Source organism: Prionailurus viverrinus, chromosome A2 (genome assembly GCF_022837055.1).
Source record: "Prionailurus viverrinus isolate Anna chromosome A2, UM_Priviv_1.0, whole genome shotgun sequence".
Classification (NCBI taxonomy): domain Eukaryota; kingdom Metazoa; phylum Chordata; class Mammalia; order Carnivora; family Felidae; genus Prionailurus; species Prionailurus viverrinus.
In genome coordinates, this window is record NC_062562.1 from 117214117 (window position 1) to 117231899 (window position 17783).

General features: G+C 44.8%; 1 protein-coding gene across 1 annotated transcript in view; it reads right to left on the minus strand.

Moving 5' to 3' along the window:
* The window catches only part of GSDME (gasdermin E), a 64978-nt gene that overhangs the window by 18949 nt on the left and 28246 nt on the right, over positions 1–17783 (minus strand). Inside the window, exons 4-5 of the mRNA XM_047827124.1 lie at positions 6197–6368; positions 4446–4566 (exon numbers count right to left, since the gene is read on the minus strand). Of these exons, the coding sequence (XP_047683080.1) occupies positions 4446–4566; positions 6197–6368 (293 nt within the window). The remainder of the gene's footprint in view (positions 1–4445; positions 4567–6196; positions 6369–17783) is intronic.

A 17783-nucleotide genomic window follows, 5' to 3' on the forward strand; every position in this document is an offset into this window, starting at 1 on the left:
AGAGATGGAGACACAGAATCCGAAGCAGGCTCCAGGTTCCAAGCTGTCAGCACAGCGCCTGATGCAGGGCTTGAACTCATGGACCTCAAGATCATGACCTGAGCCCAAGTCAGACACAAAACCGACTGAGCCACCTAGGTGTCCCTAGTGGTTTTCTTTTTAATAAAGCCAAATCATAAACATCTTCCCATGTTTGAAACAAAAAATTTGAATTTGATTAATAAATTTGATTTGATTGAACTGAAAGTATTATTGACAATATAAGTATACGAGTGGTATGTGGTTGTAGTTTTCAAGTCTTGTCTTTTATTCATTAATAAATAATACTCAACAATTAAAAGTGAATTTCTGATTTCTGCAATTGTATAAGTGAATCTTACAAACATTTTGAGTGAAAAGACCAGACTCAAATAAATACAGTCTCCATGAATCTATATAAAGGCAAAACTTGTCTTTAAAAAAAAAAAAAAGTCTCATCTTCAGATATACTGAAGTATTTATAGATAGAGCAATACAATGCCTAGGATTTGTTTGGAAATTATTGAATGGGATGGAGGGAGGTGGTCAAGTTGTAGATGAAACACAAACCAACCCAGTTATGAAAGCTGGTACATGGGAGTTCATAGTATTATCTCTACTTTTGAACATGTAAAAATTTTCCATAATAAAAAGTTTTTTTTAAATAATAAAATATTTCCTTAAATATGTCCATATTTAAGAACCTAAGGTAACAGTTATGTGATGTTATTATGTCCTTAATAAGCAAAAATAGCAAATGCACTCATGAATTAGGGCTCTTTTTATCTTTCTATTTAAAAATTTTTTAATGTTTATTTTTGAGAGAGAGAGTGTGAGTGGGAGAGGGGCGCAGAGAGAGAGAGAGAGAGAGAGAGAGAGAGAGAGAGAGAGAGAATCCGAAGCAGGTTCCAGGCTCTGAGCTGTTAGCACAGAAGCCTGACATGGGGCTGGAACCCACAAGCCGTGAGATCATGATCCGAGCCAATGTCGGACGCTTAACTGACTGAGGCACCCAGGTGCCCCTTTTGCTTCTATTAAATCATTTGTGTACTTAAGCACAGGCTACAGAATTAAAATGTGGATGGCAGGAGGATTAGCACATATTTTTACTTGCTTGTGGGTACTAATGACAAAAATCAAATGGCTATCTAAAGACAAATGAAACAATCCTTCATTTATGCACTCATCCAACCCACACTCAGTGGGCATCTGGGGCACCCCTGACTCATTGTGCCCTTGGCACCAGGCACTGAGGCAGATGAATGTGAACCAGGCTTCAGGTGTTAACCTTGCTCACCCAAGACAGCCACCATGACAATTAACATAGGCTCAAATCCTGCCAAGAGCCAGGCAGGCCCCCCAGCTGGTAATTTAGGAGTCTATGGCATCAGCACCACTCTTGCCTATACACATGCACAGACCCCTGGAGACACTGCCAATTCTTTCATTGTTTTTGGTGTTGGGCACTGTGCCAAGAGCCAGTGACACAAGAGGACTATAGTCCAGGCCTCAACAGTATGTTACGAGTGGGAACAGACATAGCATAGGGGTACTGGAGGAGGTGCACAGGTCCCTGAAGCCAAAATGGCAAGAGCAGAGAGAGAACCAGAAAAAGTTTCTCGGATGAAGCAGTGTCTAAGGAGCCTCCTAAAGTTTTGGTAAGAATTAGCTGGACAAAGAGGGCAGAGAGCACACAGGCAGTCATGGGGCTCTGGAATAAGGGCCAGACGAATGTTCCTAGACAGTGGGTTAACTCTGGCCAGATGGCTACATCAGCAGCATCTGGAGATTAGAAGGAAGGCTAGACACCTGTTGGGGCTGGACCACAACACACCTGAAATGCAGACTTTGTCTTGGGACAAAGGGAGCCCTTGAAGGGTGTTTACGCAGGTGTGTGAAATGACCACATTTTTATTTTTAAAGAATCATATTAGTTATACTGCTAGGATGGAACAGATGGGGAAAGATTCACAGAAGCGGGGAAGCCAATTAAGAGTGTGTGGTGGGACTTGGTAGGGAAATGCTATTGGGGCCAGTAGACCTGCAGACAAGTGCACTGACCGAGGCTGAGTCAGGGGCACAGGTTCATGTCCACAGGGCATCCAATCAGAAGTATGCACTGAAAGGACACTGGCATAATGCCTAATTGTACGAAGTACAAGGCTAAAGTTCAAAACCATAAAACAACGTCTATGATTGGCTATAAAAGGAGAGCTATTGGTGAAGGAAGGGGTCATGGATGAGAGAATCTCTTGGCTACGACAGGCCACATGGTGCCTCCCACAAGGGACTCAGAGGAGTCGGCCTCCACATAAAGTTTCAGAGGACAAACAGGATCCTTGTCCAATGTATTCCCTCTCAGAAGGTGGGGAGGAGACATCAGGCAGCCTCTTAAGGGCCCTTCTGGCCCCTGCAAATCTATGTTTATGAAGCCAGATCAGAATATTCTGTGGAACACAGATGGGGGAAAAGGCAGGGGGGAGCAAAACTGGCTTAAAAATCAGGCTATGAGTCTCACAGAAAGTCGGCCTGGCCACCAGGCTGCACAGGCACAGATTCAGCAGTGGGAAAGGGCAATGGAGCGGGGCTTCCTAGGCCGGGGTGTGGGAAGTGAGCCAAAAGAACCTCCATGATTCCCCGTGGGGACCTCTTCTCAACAGCACAAAGAGGAGCATATTTTCAAAGACAGCAGAAGCCAGCCAAGATAAAAGGCTGGAAATTGAAATGTAAACAGGAGAGCCAGCCAGACAAGGCTGTGTCTTTCCAATCCTGTCTGAGAAAGAGAGGCCCTCTGCAGGTGCCCCACCAGAGCTGCAAGCGGTGACACTGCCACCTCCTCAGAGAAACAGGAAGGGGATCCTCACAGGCCCCACAGCCTTGAGTGGTAGCCCCAGCCTGGTCTGGGCCACCAAAGGTCCTCAGAGCACTCACGGGCATCCTCGGGTGCAGGCCAAGTTTTCCAAAGGCTAATAAATGTGACCCCTCGACTACCAACCCATCTGGACAGGATAACCGGGCCTAAACATCTTGGGCTGGAGTCACGTAAATGCATGTGGTAACATGCTGATAACAAAAACAGGAGCGACAATCTTGTTCAAGTAGAAGACTTCCAAAGAGACAGAATAAAATCATAAAAATGCCAAACAAGGACACAAATTTGGAACCATGGCCTGAAGCCTGTAGGTCACAATTCTTGGTATTTCTGATAGTTCATGCATTCCTAAGGAGCCTGTGCAGAACGATGTCTAAAAACCTGACACCCTCACTCTGTGTCACCTCCCTGAAATGCAGGCTGCTCCATGTGTGAAAAGAAAGCGGAGGCTCCACCATTGCATTCCGGGCCTCATGCATCTCTTCTTTGGCTCCTCACATGCCCAGGAGCTTGTGACTGTCAGGTAAGGACCATCAGTGTTCTAAGTGCCTGTATTTGTAGCTCAATGCCATAGTTAACTCATGTGGGCCAAGTGCACACAAAAAGCTGCCTCCTGGACAACTTCCTCTTCCCTAACCTGCCACTTCAGAGAACAAGCAGGAGAAGAACAGGGGACACCAAGAGATATGTGCATGGTGTATCAAGGAACACCTTTTAAAACATTTCATTATGGAAAATGTGAAATGGCACAAGAATAGAGTAGTACAATGAACCTCCTCATACCCACTGACCAGCTTCAACAATTGTTCTTTACCTCTTCCGACCCCACGCATACACCCTTTACATTCCACCTGGACTATTTTTGAAGCAATCCACAGACATGTTACCATTTCATCTGTGAAGACTTCAGTATAATCTCTAACAGAAGACTCTTTTTTTTTATAAACATAACTATACCATTACCATACCTTAAAAAGTCAATTATTATGTTACATTTATTCATTCATGTCCCTAAGAAGTGGTCGGTTTTCTTAGGTTCGACACAACCTCTTCTCAGGAAGAGCAGGAGGAAGGAGCCGTGAGCATCTAAGATCGGCAAACATGAGCTATGCTAAAGCCCTTGTTTTCTTCAAATGATGCAATGACCAGGATCTCCCAGCTTTGAACACACTGGTGATCAACAGAGCAAGGTCAAGTGGAGCATTTTTGGCTTCATGTTGGGGGAAAGAAGGTGGGATGCTGACAGTATTATTAACAGCTGAGGCTGGTAATAAACAACCACTGTGCCAGGCACTTCACATGCCTCATCGCATGTAATCCTGACCACAGCTCGGTGAGGGAATGCCTTTCCCGTTCCAGAGATGGAGAGTTAATGCTCAGCGACATCCACAACCTGCCTCACGGACACCATGGTACCAGGGCCAATCCACAGTCTGTTTGATGGCATGCCCACAGCAGAGACCCTGTGCTGTGCTGGTGAAAGTTCATCCACACTTGTCATCCCCACACTTCCCATCTCTTTCCCCTAACACCCAGGGCAGGAGGCGGCACTCACCAAACTGGCCATCCAGTTTCACGTACAACTCGATGACGCCATAGGCTATGGTGGTGGAAGCCGGGATCTCCAGCACTACGTTGGTGTCCTTGATGACACTCCCATCCTCCTTCGCTGACACCTGTGAGTGAGAGCACAGGCTGCCCCCATGAGCTCAGACTTCCCCAGGCTTCTCTCTGCCTCCCCACTGTGGCCAGCCTTGGGCCTTGCACACAAAAACATTGAGCAAATGCCCAAGGAACCAAGTGGAAAATAGGAACCAATCAGCAGATGTAAGGATGTGATCCTTGTGGGCCTCATGATGTGATGCACATATTGGGAAGTAAATGGCTAAACTTATGTGGAATGAGATTCCAGAGTGTGGGGGATAATGAGACTAGGTCAACAGTACTGAATAAAACAGATAAATGAGCAAGGTAACTTGTCATTTCCCTCACGGAGGATTATGGTAACCACTGTGACAGCCTGGACAATGATGACAATCCCAAACAATGTCAGTGCCTGACTGGGAGAACTAGCTAAGAGCAAGGACCTCCCCAGGGGCATCATTCCAGACCCCTGTGGCTGGCACACTGGCTGTTAAATAAGCCCAGGGGAGGTGCTGGAGGCATGAGAGGAGGATTTCCAGGAGACACGCCAAGTGGTCAGGCAGCAGAGCTCTGTCCTTCCAACACTGTTACAAATATGACCCCTTCCCAGGACGGCCTGGGGAGATCATTGCCTCAACACTGGAGATCAGAGACCCCTTTTAGCAGCTTGATCCCAGTTGGTGGGAGGACAGCCAGCTTCCTGATTTCCAGGCAGGCGCCAGGCCTGTAGTGGGGTCACCACAAGCAGAAACACTGGCAGGGCTGGCCAAAGCCGCCTCCCGTCAGGCCCCTCCTTCATCGCTGCTATCCAGCCTTCCTGCCCCAAGGAGAGTCCACCTCCAGACCCAACCTCTGTCTCCACCTCCTTCCAAATACAACTTTCCCAGGTCCTCTGGAAAAAGTCAAAAGTCACTCCAAGAAACCAATCTCTGAGAATAGGTCATCAGACACCATGGTAGACTGTGGAAGAAACAGTTTGGGGTTGATAGCTTCCTGTTCCACAGAAGTCTAGTACTGGCTCAGGGATCAGCCTGGTAATAAGACTGCTTCTATTTTAATCCAGAAGCATCTGTTTTTCTGTGTATAGACACATGTACTGCTCTTTACCTTCCCTAGCTCAGTCCACAAAGAATTTGAGGCAAGCGATCCCAAAGTGGTCATTTTGAGACCTCTGGCTCCGAGAGGCTCTGGTAGCTATCTGTGCATTGGCCTGACCAGTGCTCCTTTGACCCATTTTCTTTTGGGGAAGGCACCTGACCATTCCGAGGGTTGTGTTGCCCTGGCCTTGGGTCTGCTTCAGAAATGGGTACAAGTGATGATGGTGAGAGCCGGCCCTGAAGCACACTCCCCTGGAGTGGCAGCACGGAGCCACCACACCACAAGGAGAGCACCTACCTGACAGGGACTCTACCCCAGGGGAGGCAGCATACACCGTCTGCCCAATTTCCCTTCTAGCAGCAACTGAACTCAGATTTCCCTGCATGTTTCAGTTACACGAGCCAATACATTATTTCTTGTTTAAGCCAATTTGAGTTGGGTTTCTATTAGCTCACTACAGAAGAGGCCTGACAAACAAAGACACAACCCCAAGAGGCCCCTGACCCGGGCCGCAATGACCAAGACCTCCAGCCCGGGTGCCTCCACCCCGGGGCAGCCACGCACCTGCACCACCTTTGTTTGGATCCCCACCATGCCGCCGCACTGCTCCTCCACCTGAACGTGCTCCCAGATCACACACTGCTGCGTGGTCACTATCTTCTGTGTCAGGACGCACAGGACTTCATTCTTCCTCTCCAACACCTGCTGCAGCACAGGATTTCCCAGATTTATTGCTCTGAAAAGGGAAACTGGCCGTGAGTGGCCTCCTGCCTCAGGGGAGATCGATGCAGCAAATGGATCTTCTCTCACACAGCCGGCGGCTCAAGAGTACGCAGGTAACAACCAGCATTGCTTCTTTCCTGGACACGAGAGAGGGGGCAGTTCATCTAGAAAGACTCAACTCAAACTTCCCAAGGCCACCCAGGAGCTTCCAGGCATCCAGAGAAAGGCTGCCCGGGCAGGCAGGGGGCTCCCTACCGAACAGCATCACTGGTTGTCAAGGACGAAGAAAAGAAACCCAACTAGTGCAGGGGCTGAAATCCACCAGTTTTCCACCCTGGAAAGTCGGTTTCACCACTTCATCAACGGCTGAGGGCCCGCAGCCATCACAGGAAATGTGGGATTATGGGGGGAATGCTGACCAGCTCCTTCGAGAGGAGAGAGGGTCAGGCTTCCCACAGCAAGGAAGAAACTGGATTTGAAATAAAAAGGAGCTTCTTAACCTGTCTGGGAAGGACACAGAATCTCTTAGGAGTTTCATGCCATTTTACAGATGAGGAAACCGAAGTCAGGTAGACATGGCCTGCTCAGGGCCCCCCAGCACAGACTTGGGGCTCCTATGTGACTACTCTGGAGAATTTCCAGAACAAGCTAAATTTTCCATGTACAGGAGACAGATTTCAGGCTTAGAAGTAAACAATGAAATAACCCCTGTAGAGTTCTCCTCTGACGCGATGCATCTATGAGGTGGACAGGAAAGAACCTAAGGAGAGTCCATATTGACACAGCAACAGTTACAGTGTTCATCTTGAGCTTTTTAAATAATTCAAGGTTAGTTACCTTTAAAAACTTCAGCAGCACCTCTAACCACACACAGGTAAGGGTCACCCTGACGTGGGGCAAACACAGATTCTCCAAGGTTCAGAAAGTATCCTCAGAACAGGAATGAGTAGTTGGTAAGGTCCTGTCTCCATGGGAAAAGCTGTCCCGGGTAGAAACTCCATCATTGGATAGACAGACAAAATGTGGTATGTACACACAATGGGACACTATTCAGCCACGAAAAGGAATAATGTTCTGATGCATGCCGCCTCATGAACCAACCCTGCAGATGGTGTGCTAAGTCTAATATGCCAGACAAAAAAGGACAAATATCAGATGAGTCTACCTATATGAAATACCTAGACTAGCCAAATTCATCATGGTAGAAAGTAGATTCAAGGTTACCAGGGGCTGGGAGGAAGCAGAATGAGGAGTTCTTGCTTGATGGCTACACAGTTTCTATTTGAAAGTGACAAAAAGTTCTAGAAATGCCACTGAACTGTACACTTAAAAATGGTTCAAATGATAGGGGCACCTCGGTGGTTCAGTCGGTTAAGTGTCTGACGCTTGATTTCAGCCCAGGTCGTGATCTCACAGTTCCTGAGTTCAAGGCCCGCATCAGGCTCTGCATTGAGTGCAGAGCCTGCTTGGGATTCTCGCTCTCTCCCTCTCTCTGCCCCTCCCCTGCTTGTGCATGCACGTACGTGCCTTCTCTCTCCCTCTCTCTCTCAAAAATAAGCATTTTTAAATGGTTAAAATGGTAGAATTTAGGTTATATATATTTTGTAACAAAAAAAAGTAAAGATACATGAAAAGGTGCTCAATCTCAGTAGTGTCAAAGAAATGCAAATTATAACAACATTTCACACATATTAAGTAAGTAATACGGGGCCTGGCTGGCTCAGTAGGAGGAGTGTGTGACTCTTGACCTTGGGGTCATGACTTGGAGCCCTATGCTGGGTGCAGAATTAATAAACAAATAAATAAATCATGGGTTTTTTTTTTAATTAAGTAATAAAAAAAATCGACAACAACTACAAAAAGCTGCCCAGGGGTCCATTCCAGGAAGGCCAATGAAACAGGGGCTTGGAGCCCAGCCTGTGGGGTTCAAATTCAAGCTCTGCCCCTCCAGCTGGCTAATTACTCTACCTTCGCACCTTGCTTTTCTTATATAGATGGATGGGAACAGTGCTCTACTCGAGGGGGCTAGTGTGGGGTCTAGAGGAGAGGACATGCAGTGAACACAGAGTTAAATGCCACACGAACTCCAGCTGGCTCCCACTACCTTCTGGTGTTCTACTGAGGTGCCCAAAATAAACCCCAATGTGTGCACTTGAAGGGAATATGAGTCATTTAATTGGGTTGGAGGCACTTTCTCACTCACTTGCTTAGAAACCTTCAGTGACTACATCACATCCTGTGATCCGGCCCCTGCCCATGGCCAATCCCACCTTCCAGCTTTCTCTCCATGCCTTAAACACAACAGGCGAGTACCTGCCCCATGGCCTTAATGCCATGTCCCAATTCCTACATCTTGCTGATGCTAGTCACCTCCTCAGGAGTGGCAGGCATTTCCTGATCACCCTGTGCACGGTAACAACTCTGTCACACTGTCACATCCTGAGACCACTTATCTGGAGAGCATATTTACACTTAATACTTTTCTAGCACATTTGTTTATTTGTACATTATCTGCCTCCTCCTCCTAAACTCCATGCAAGCAGGGACTGTGCCCTCCAATTACTATCAGGACAATGCCTAGTACATAGCAGGGAATCATATATAATTTTGGAATAAATGGATGAATAAAACTTGTGGGTTTTTTTTTTTTTGCTTCTCTGTCTCTTTGCCTTAATGAACATTCAAATGTGTACACACACACACACACACACACACACACACACACATATATATATATATGCATCTCTGTGTGAAAGAACACATAGAAGATGGAGGAAATGGAGGGTTAGCAGTGTAGTTTAAAGACTGATATGTAGAGGTAAATACTCCCAAGATTGTGTTCAGGTTCTAGAGGCACAGACTTGGAAGAGGAGAACCAGTGTATCCACCAGTCAGAACATACGTTTGAACCAGGCCCTTCTGATGCTCTACTCTGACTGTATGGACAATTTCATCTTCTAGCAGATTCTTGAAAATCAGCTGCTTCAATTACAGTTCAGGTACTGAACCAAGCCCATGTGAACACATACATCAGAAGCAGCAACTTCCAGCTTCCAAACCCCAGAACTCACAGCAGAGGGACAATGGAAGGCCAACCAGAGTCTGAAGGGACTCTGGCACACCAGAAATCACTGCACTACCACATGCCTTAAACAGATCCACCAAATGCTTGATGCTGTCTTAGCCAATGTAAAATTATTTGGAGAGAAAAAAATCAGCCTAAACTGCCCAAGACTGCATTGCTTAAAATGCCTACCTCCCTCCAGAACTCCCACACCAAACACCAGAAGCAAAAGGGAGCAAAGTCCATTGCAGGACCGTAACTTTCTTTTGCATCTGATGGTGGTCCAGTCCTTGGACGTGTGCCCATCCAGCCACGCACCTGTGAGGCTTAGTGGCCCTCAGAGTGGCCCCTGTGGGGTTAACCCCACCACAAGCTAAGAACAGAAGCCAGGGCTTGGCCAGGGTCCATCTCTAAAGCTGAGAGACTCAGCTGAGTGGGGAGGTTAGTACTATGGACAAGACCCACGCAGGCTGACTCACAAATACTCCACTGAGCTACACAGGCAGGGCTGCGAGGGCAGGCCCTCCCCACCCATCTGGGGATTGTTTCCCAGAACAGTGCTGCCACCTTTTGGAAAACCAACACCACACAGACCTACTCATCTTCAGTGAGGACAGAAGACTTGGTGTAGACAGAGGGGAAGCTGATTATCAGGGGGAAATGGGTTCCTCATTGGACTCTTTGCAAAGCCAGCTCAGAGGGAATTTTCCCCATCTCCTTTCCTAGTTACCACCAGCAGGCAGCAAGCAGCTCAGGATGCAGAGCAGCTCCTGGGGGCCAGAACATGGCGATGGCCTCCCCAGAGCATAGATCCCTGTGCAACAGGGATACCCTGGGCCCACCAAGTGGGGAAACCATCAGGTTTCAGTGTAATCCATTTACATTAAAACCCTCCATGTTTCATGTACACATTTAAAGATGTTTATGGGTTCCTCCAGACCACTACATGGATTCAAGGGGAAAGAAAGTTTAAAACCCTAGATTAGCAGTTTCATAAATGAGGAATATGGAGGTCCAGAAAGGTTGTAGATGGTAACTTTTCACAAAGCCTCCCAACCCCCCAGCCACAGCAGACCCACCGCTGCTTTCTTGCCCCTCTGGGCGAGGGCACCCTCTGGCTGTACCAGAATGTGACCTTCCTCTCTAGCAAACTCTTGTATTAGTATGTCCACTTCCACATGTAAAGATCTTGCCTGTCTAGCTAGACCCACAGGTAGGGCTGGAAGGGGGTTTATACCCAAGTCCTCCAGGAATCTTTTTCAGAATATCTCTGCCTGCTCATTCTCCCTGACCCTCCCTGACCCCATCGCCTTATGGCTGCAGCAACGTGCCCTTAGAAAACCTTCCCCAGGTTGTCTAAATTAGCTCCACCTCCCCCGGGCCCCATTAAGAGCCACTGAATAACATGGACAGAATGTCTTCAGAAAAAGAAGATAGTATTCAAAGTAATTACCACTTGAGTGGGGAACTAGATGGCTGGAAGATCGGGAGGACACTCCTTCCCTTTTCTCTTTTGATTTGTAACATTTAAACCACGTGAACACACCAATTATTCAAAAAATGTTTCTTATTAAAAAAGACCTCTGGGGGCGCCTGGGTGGCTCGGTCGGTTGAGTGTCCGACTTCGGCTCAGGTCATGATCTCACGGTCCGTGAGTTCGAGCCCCGCGTCGGGCTCTGTGCTGACAGCTCAGAGCCTGGAGCCCGTTTCAGATTCTGTGTCTCCCTCTCTCTCTCTGCCCCTCCCCTGTTCATGCTCTGTCTCTCTCTATCTCAAAAATAAATAAATATTAAAAAAAAATTAAAAAAAAAAAAAGACCTCTGGACAAACTGTAAGCTCCTGGAGGACAGAGTACCCTCTGTACCTACCCAACCAGAGTACCCTACCCCTACCTCCATGCCTATCCTACCCACCAGGTGACGGATAGATGAATAATTTATCACATAAATTCTAAAATGCATGGTTGGAATAAATCTCTCTCCAGCAGGACTGGAATCAGGAAGAAATAGAAAATCTGATCACATCTAGTACTAGTAAGGAGATTGAATCAGTGATCAAAAACCTCCCAAAAAACAAAAGCCCAGGAAAAAACAGCTTCAGTGATAAACTCCACCAAATGTTCAAAAAACAATTAGTTAATCCTTCTCAAAAATCCTTCCGGGGCGCCTGGGTGGCTTAGTCAATTGAGCCTCCAACTTCAGCTCAGGTCATGATCTCGCGGTCCATGAGTTCAAGCCCCACTTCAGGCTCTGTGCTGACAGCTCAGAGCCTGGAGCCTCTTCGGATTCTGTGTCTCCCTCTCTCTCTCTGCACTGCCCCTGCTTGCACTCTGTCTGTTATCTCTCTCTCTCTCTCTCTCTCTCTCAAAAATAAACATTAAAAAATTTTTTTAAATCCTTCCAAAAAATAAAAAAGGAGGGGATGCTTCCAAACTCCTTTTATGAGGCCAGCATTACCCTGATACAAAAACCAGAAGGAGGCCACAAGAGAGCTAAGACAAATATCCCTGATGAACAGACACAAAACCCTCATAAAATATTAGCAAGCCAAATTCAACAATGTATTTTTTTTAACATTTATTCATTTTTGAGTGAGAGAGGGGCAGAGAGAGAGGGAGAGACAGAGTCTGAAGCAGGCTCCAGGCTCTGAGCTATCAGCACAGAACCTGATGCCCCAGGGCTCAAACTCACAAACCGTGGTATCATGACTTGAGCCAAAGTCGGACACTCAACTGAGCCACCCAGGCACTCCTTTTTCATTTTTTTAATGTTTATTTATTTTTGAGAGAGAGAGAGGTGAATGAGGAAGAGGCAGAGAGAGAGGGAGACGGAATCTGAAACAGGCTCCAGGCTCTGAGCTGTCAGCACAGAGCCTGACACCGGGGTCAAACTCACAAACTGCAAGGTCATGGCCTAAGCCAAAGTGGAACACTTAACCGACTAAGCCACTGGGCGCCCATGCAACAATGTATTAAACGGATAATACGACATGACAAAGTGCCATTTACTCCAGGGATTCAAGGCTGGTTCAATATCTGCAAATCAATGTGATACACCAAAATGAAGATAAAAATCATATGACCATCTCAATAGATGCGGGAAAAGAAAATTCAACATCTATTTATGACAAAAACTCTTGACAAAGCAAAGTAGGTATAGAAGGAACATACCTCAACATAATAAAGGCCGTATAGGACTAGCCCACAGCTAACCTCAAACTCAACAGTGAAAATATGAAAGGCTTTCCTCTAAGATCAAGAACAAGACAAGGATGCCCACTCTCACCACTTTTATTCAACATAGTATTGGAAGTCCTAGCCAAAGCGATTCAGCAAGAAAAGGAATCAAAACACATCCAAATAAGAAAAGAAAAACTGTGACTATTTGCATATGACATGATATTACATACAGAAAACCCTAAACTCTCCACCAAAAAACCATTAGAATACACAAATTCAATAAAGTTGCAGGACATAAAAGCAGTATACAGAAATCTGTTGCATTTCTTTACACTAGTAACAAATAATCAAAAGAGAAATTAAGAAGACAATACCATTTACACTTACATCATAAAGAATAAAATACCTAGGAGTAAATTTAACCAAGGAAGTGAAAGACTTGTGCACTGAAAACTATAGGACACTGATCAAAGAAATTGAAGATACAAATAAATGGAAAAATAGTTTGTGCTCATTAGAAGAATTAACATTAACACTGTTAAGATACTACCCAAAGCAATCTACAGATTTGACACAATCTCAATCAAAATACCAATGGCATTTTTCACAGAAATAGAACAAACAATTCTAAAATTTGCATGGAACCACAAAAGACCCCAAATAGCCAAAGCAAACTTGAGAAAGAACAAAGCTGGAGACATCATAATCTCTTATTTCAAGCCATATTACAAAGCAATGGAATCAAAACAGTATGGTACTCACATAAGAACAGACACAGATCAATGGAACAGAATAAGGAGCCGAGAAATAAACCCATGTACATACGGTCAATTAGTTTATCACAAAGGAGCCAAGAATATGCAATGGGGAAGGACAGTCAATAAATGGTGTGGAGGAAAAACTAGACAGTCACATGCAAAAGAATGAAACTGGACCACTATCTTACACCATACACAGAAATTAACTCAAAGTGAATTAAAGACTTGAATATTACACCTAAAACCATAAAACTCTTAGAAGAAAATGTAAGTAGTAAGTTCCTTGACATTGAGCTTGCTGATGATTTTTTTAATCTGACACCAAAAGCAAAAATAAAAGCAAAAACAACAAAAGTAAAAATAAGTGGGACTACATCAAACTTTAGTTTTCACATCTGCACAGCAAAAGAAACCATCACCAAAATGAAAAGGCAACCTACTGAAAGAGAAATAATATTTGCAAATCATATATTTGATAAGGGGTTATCAGCCAAAATACATAAAGAATTCATACAACTCAATAGTTTAAAAAATCCAATTTAAAAAATGGGCAGAAGATCTGAATAGACATTTTTCCCAAAAAGATATAAGAATGGCCAACATCATTCATCGTCAGGGAAATGCAAATCAAAACCACAGTGAGGGGTGCCTGGATGGCTCAGTCAATTAAGCATCTGACTCTTAATTTCAGCTCAGATTATGATCTCACGGTTCAAGAGATTGAGCCCTATGTCAGGATTGAGTCCCATGTGGGCTCTGGGATTCTACCTCTCCCCTCCTACATGCACATGCACGCACACTCTCTCTCAAAATAAATAAATAAACTTAAAAAAAATGAGATATCACCTGAGAATGGCTGCTTTCAAAAAGACAAGAAATAACAAGTGTTGCCAAGGATGTGGAGAAAAGAGAATCCTCATGTACTGTTGGTAGGAATGTAAATTGGTGCAGCCACTGTGAAAACCACATGCAGAGTTCTCAAAAATTTAAAATAAAACTACCATATGATCCAGCAATTCCACTTCTGAGTACCTAAAGGACACAAAACACTGGATTGAAAAGGTATATGCACTCCCACATTCAATGCAGCATTATTTACAACAGCCAAGATGTGGAAATAACCTAAGTGCCCTTTAATGAACGAATGAAGAAAATGTGGTACATACATACAATGGAATTTTATGCAGCCATAAAAACGAATGAAATCTTGCCATTTGGGACACCATGGATGGACCTTGAAGACACTGTGCTAAGTGAAATAAGCCAGATTTAGAAAGATAAATACAGTATGATCTACGGAATACAGAAAAATAAACAAAAACAAGAACTCATAGGTACAGAGAACAGATTGGCGGTTGCCAGAGGTGGGAGGTTGGGGGTGGATAAAATGGGTGAAGGGGGGCAAAAGGTATATATTTCCGGTTATAAATAAGTCATGAGGATGTAATGTACAGCATAGGGACTATAGTTAGTAACACTGTACAGTAGGCCCCCCCTTATGTGTAGTCTCAACAACCCGTGGTCAGCCATCATCTGAAAGAAGATGATCCTCCTTTTCATGAATCATCAGAAGGTCAAGAGTAGCCTAAGGCTACATCACAGTACCTACATCGTACACCTTACCTCACCTCATCTCATCACACAGGCATTTTACCATCTCACATCATTATCATCATCATCATAAGGGTGAGTACAGTACATAAGATATGATATTTTGAAAGAGAGAAAGAGACCACATTCACATAACTTTTTATTACAGAACATTGTTCTATTTTATTATTCTTTATAAATTAAGCATTTAAGGGATAAATTAAACTCTATCATAGGTACATATACATAGGAAAAAATGTATTGTACACAGAGTTAGGCACTATCCGCAGTTTCAGGCGTCCACTGGGGTCTTGGAACATACTGCCCACAGGTAAGGGGGATCACTATATTGCATATATGAAAGTTGCTAGAAGAGCCCATCTTCAAAGTTCTCACCACAAGAAAAAAAATATTTGTAATTACATACGGTGGCAGCTGTTAACTAGACTTATTATAGTGATCATTTAGCAATGTATACAAATATTGAATCATTACATTATAGAGTTGAAACTAATGTAATATGATGTGTCAATTATACCTCAATAAAGAAATTAAAAAAAAACAAACAAACTTTCTCTTCCCCAGTCCGGCCAGAGATCAATGTCCATAGATAGGAGGAAGGAGACAAAAGCTCTCCTGTAAGAAAATGAACAGCCAGATGTTCTCTGTCCTCTTCACACATACTTTTAAGGACAGCCCAAGGTTCCTTTTTCTTCCTGGGGGACAATATGAAAGCAAGAACAGAAGGCCATCGAGATGGAGATACCATATAATCACTCTTCCAAGGGTTAGACCCAAAGAAACACATCCAGAGGCAAGTGAAGGGAAGTAACACTAAATGGGGAGAAGAGTGCCTTTTCCTCACTCAATGTACTTGCTGGATCCTTCCTGCCCCCATTCTCCTGAGGGATCATCCTACTTCTGTGTAGCAGGCCGCTCTGTGTCAACACAGACACCTGTACTCCTTCTGGAGATGGTTTCTAGCTTTATCTCCTATTCACTGGGTTATTACCTCCTCTGAGCCTCAGTTTGCACATCTGTAAAATGAGAACTGGCTATGAAGCTTATATTTAATGAGGGCTTACATACAGTGACCACACTGCACCCGTCTGCAAATGTTTCTTTTCTTCCACTGTTGGCAGGAAAGCCCAATCAAGAACCCTTCCCAGGAGGGTCAAACACATGCAGACAATTTTCAGGGTGCTTCATGCAGTGAGCCCTCAGTCAGGAGGTGGACCCTCAAAGCAATTAAGAAATAGCTACACAGATACAGAATGGGAGCTGACTGAGAGACAAGACCAGGCAGGAGCCTCTAAGAAGTAGCAGGCAGGGATGCCGGCAGGGAAGTGAAACTCAGAGCTGGGGCTGCTGCTGGGGACCAGGGCAGCCAGCGGGAAAAGAGGCTCCTCTCCTAAAGCGCCTAAAAATCCCCAGGCCCAGCCCCAATAAAGCTGCCTCATCTCCTAGGCTGAAGCTTTACTTTGAATTCTACTTCTAAGGCTTTGAAAGCCAAAATGCAAATTCACAGAGAAGAAATCCAGAGACTTTTACAATTCTAATAATATCTGTAAGAAGGAAGGAAGCAGCTTTCTTTTCCAAAGCATAAATCCAGTCCCCAGGATCCCTCTTACAGAGACGAGAGAAAGGCATACTTTCTCACACAGACCACCACCCCCATACTCATTCATTCAATCCCACAAATAGCTGAATCCTCTTATGTTCCAGGCACTGGGCTAGATGCTGCTGATTTCTCACTGAACAAGACCAAAGCAGTCACTCCTGGCACAATCCCCCCTCTGTAATAGCCATTGATAATAACAGGTCCTATAGGAATAGGGGTTCCAATGGCATTTTCATAAGGCTCTCCAAAAAGTAGGTAGAGCATGACAGGGTAGGAAACATCAGCTTTTATCCAGTATGCTACAGAGAAATTATAAAACTTTAAGGGCCCCGGGGATTACTAGTTCTGGGACGGAAAACCAGTTGTATCTCAAGTATCCTCTGAGATGGCCCCCATCAGCAATCACAGCTTACCTGTAGAGAAAAGGATTCTGAGACCGAGTGTAGGCCCGTGGCAGAGAGGAGAAGAAAGCCATGACTGATCGGCAGTGTCTGCATGGGCCTGAGATGGGAACATGTCACCCCTCAGAGGTAACAGACTCACCTGAATCACATGGCACATTAGCAACATGGACAAAACCAGGACACGTGGCCTCTTTTTTATATATATAAATTTTAATTCTATTGCAAGAGCATAATTACCAAAAAATCCTAAAATTTATATGGAACCACAAAAGACCCCAAATAGATAAAGCAATCTTGAAAAACAAAAGCAAAGCCGGAGGCATCACAATACAGACTTCAAGTTATGTTACAAAGCTGTAATCATCAAAACAGTATGGTGCTGGCATAGAAACAGATGCATAGATCAGTGGAACAGAATAGAAAATGCAGAGGGGTGCCTGGGTGTCTCAGTCTATTAAGCATCTGACTTCAGCTCAGGTCATGATCTCAAGGTTTGTGGGTTTGAGCCTCACATCGGGCTCTGTGCTGACAGCTCAAAGCCTGGAGCCTGCTTCAGATTCTGTGTCTCCCTCTCTCTCTCTGCCCCTCCCCCACTTGCACTCTGTATCTCTCTCTGTCTCTCTCTCTCAAAAATAAACAAACATTAAAAAAAATGTTTTAAAGGAAAACCCAGTAAGAAACCCACAATTATATGGTCAATTAATCTTTGATGAAGCAGGGGAAAATATCCAATGCGAAAAGGACAGTCTCTTCAACAGATGGTTCTAGGAAAACTGGACAGCCACATGCAAGAGACTGAAACTGGACCACTTT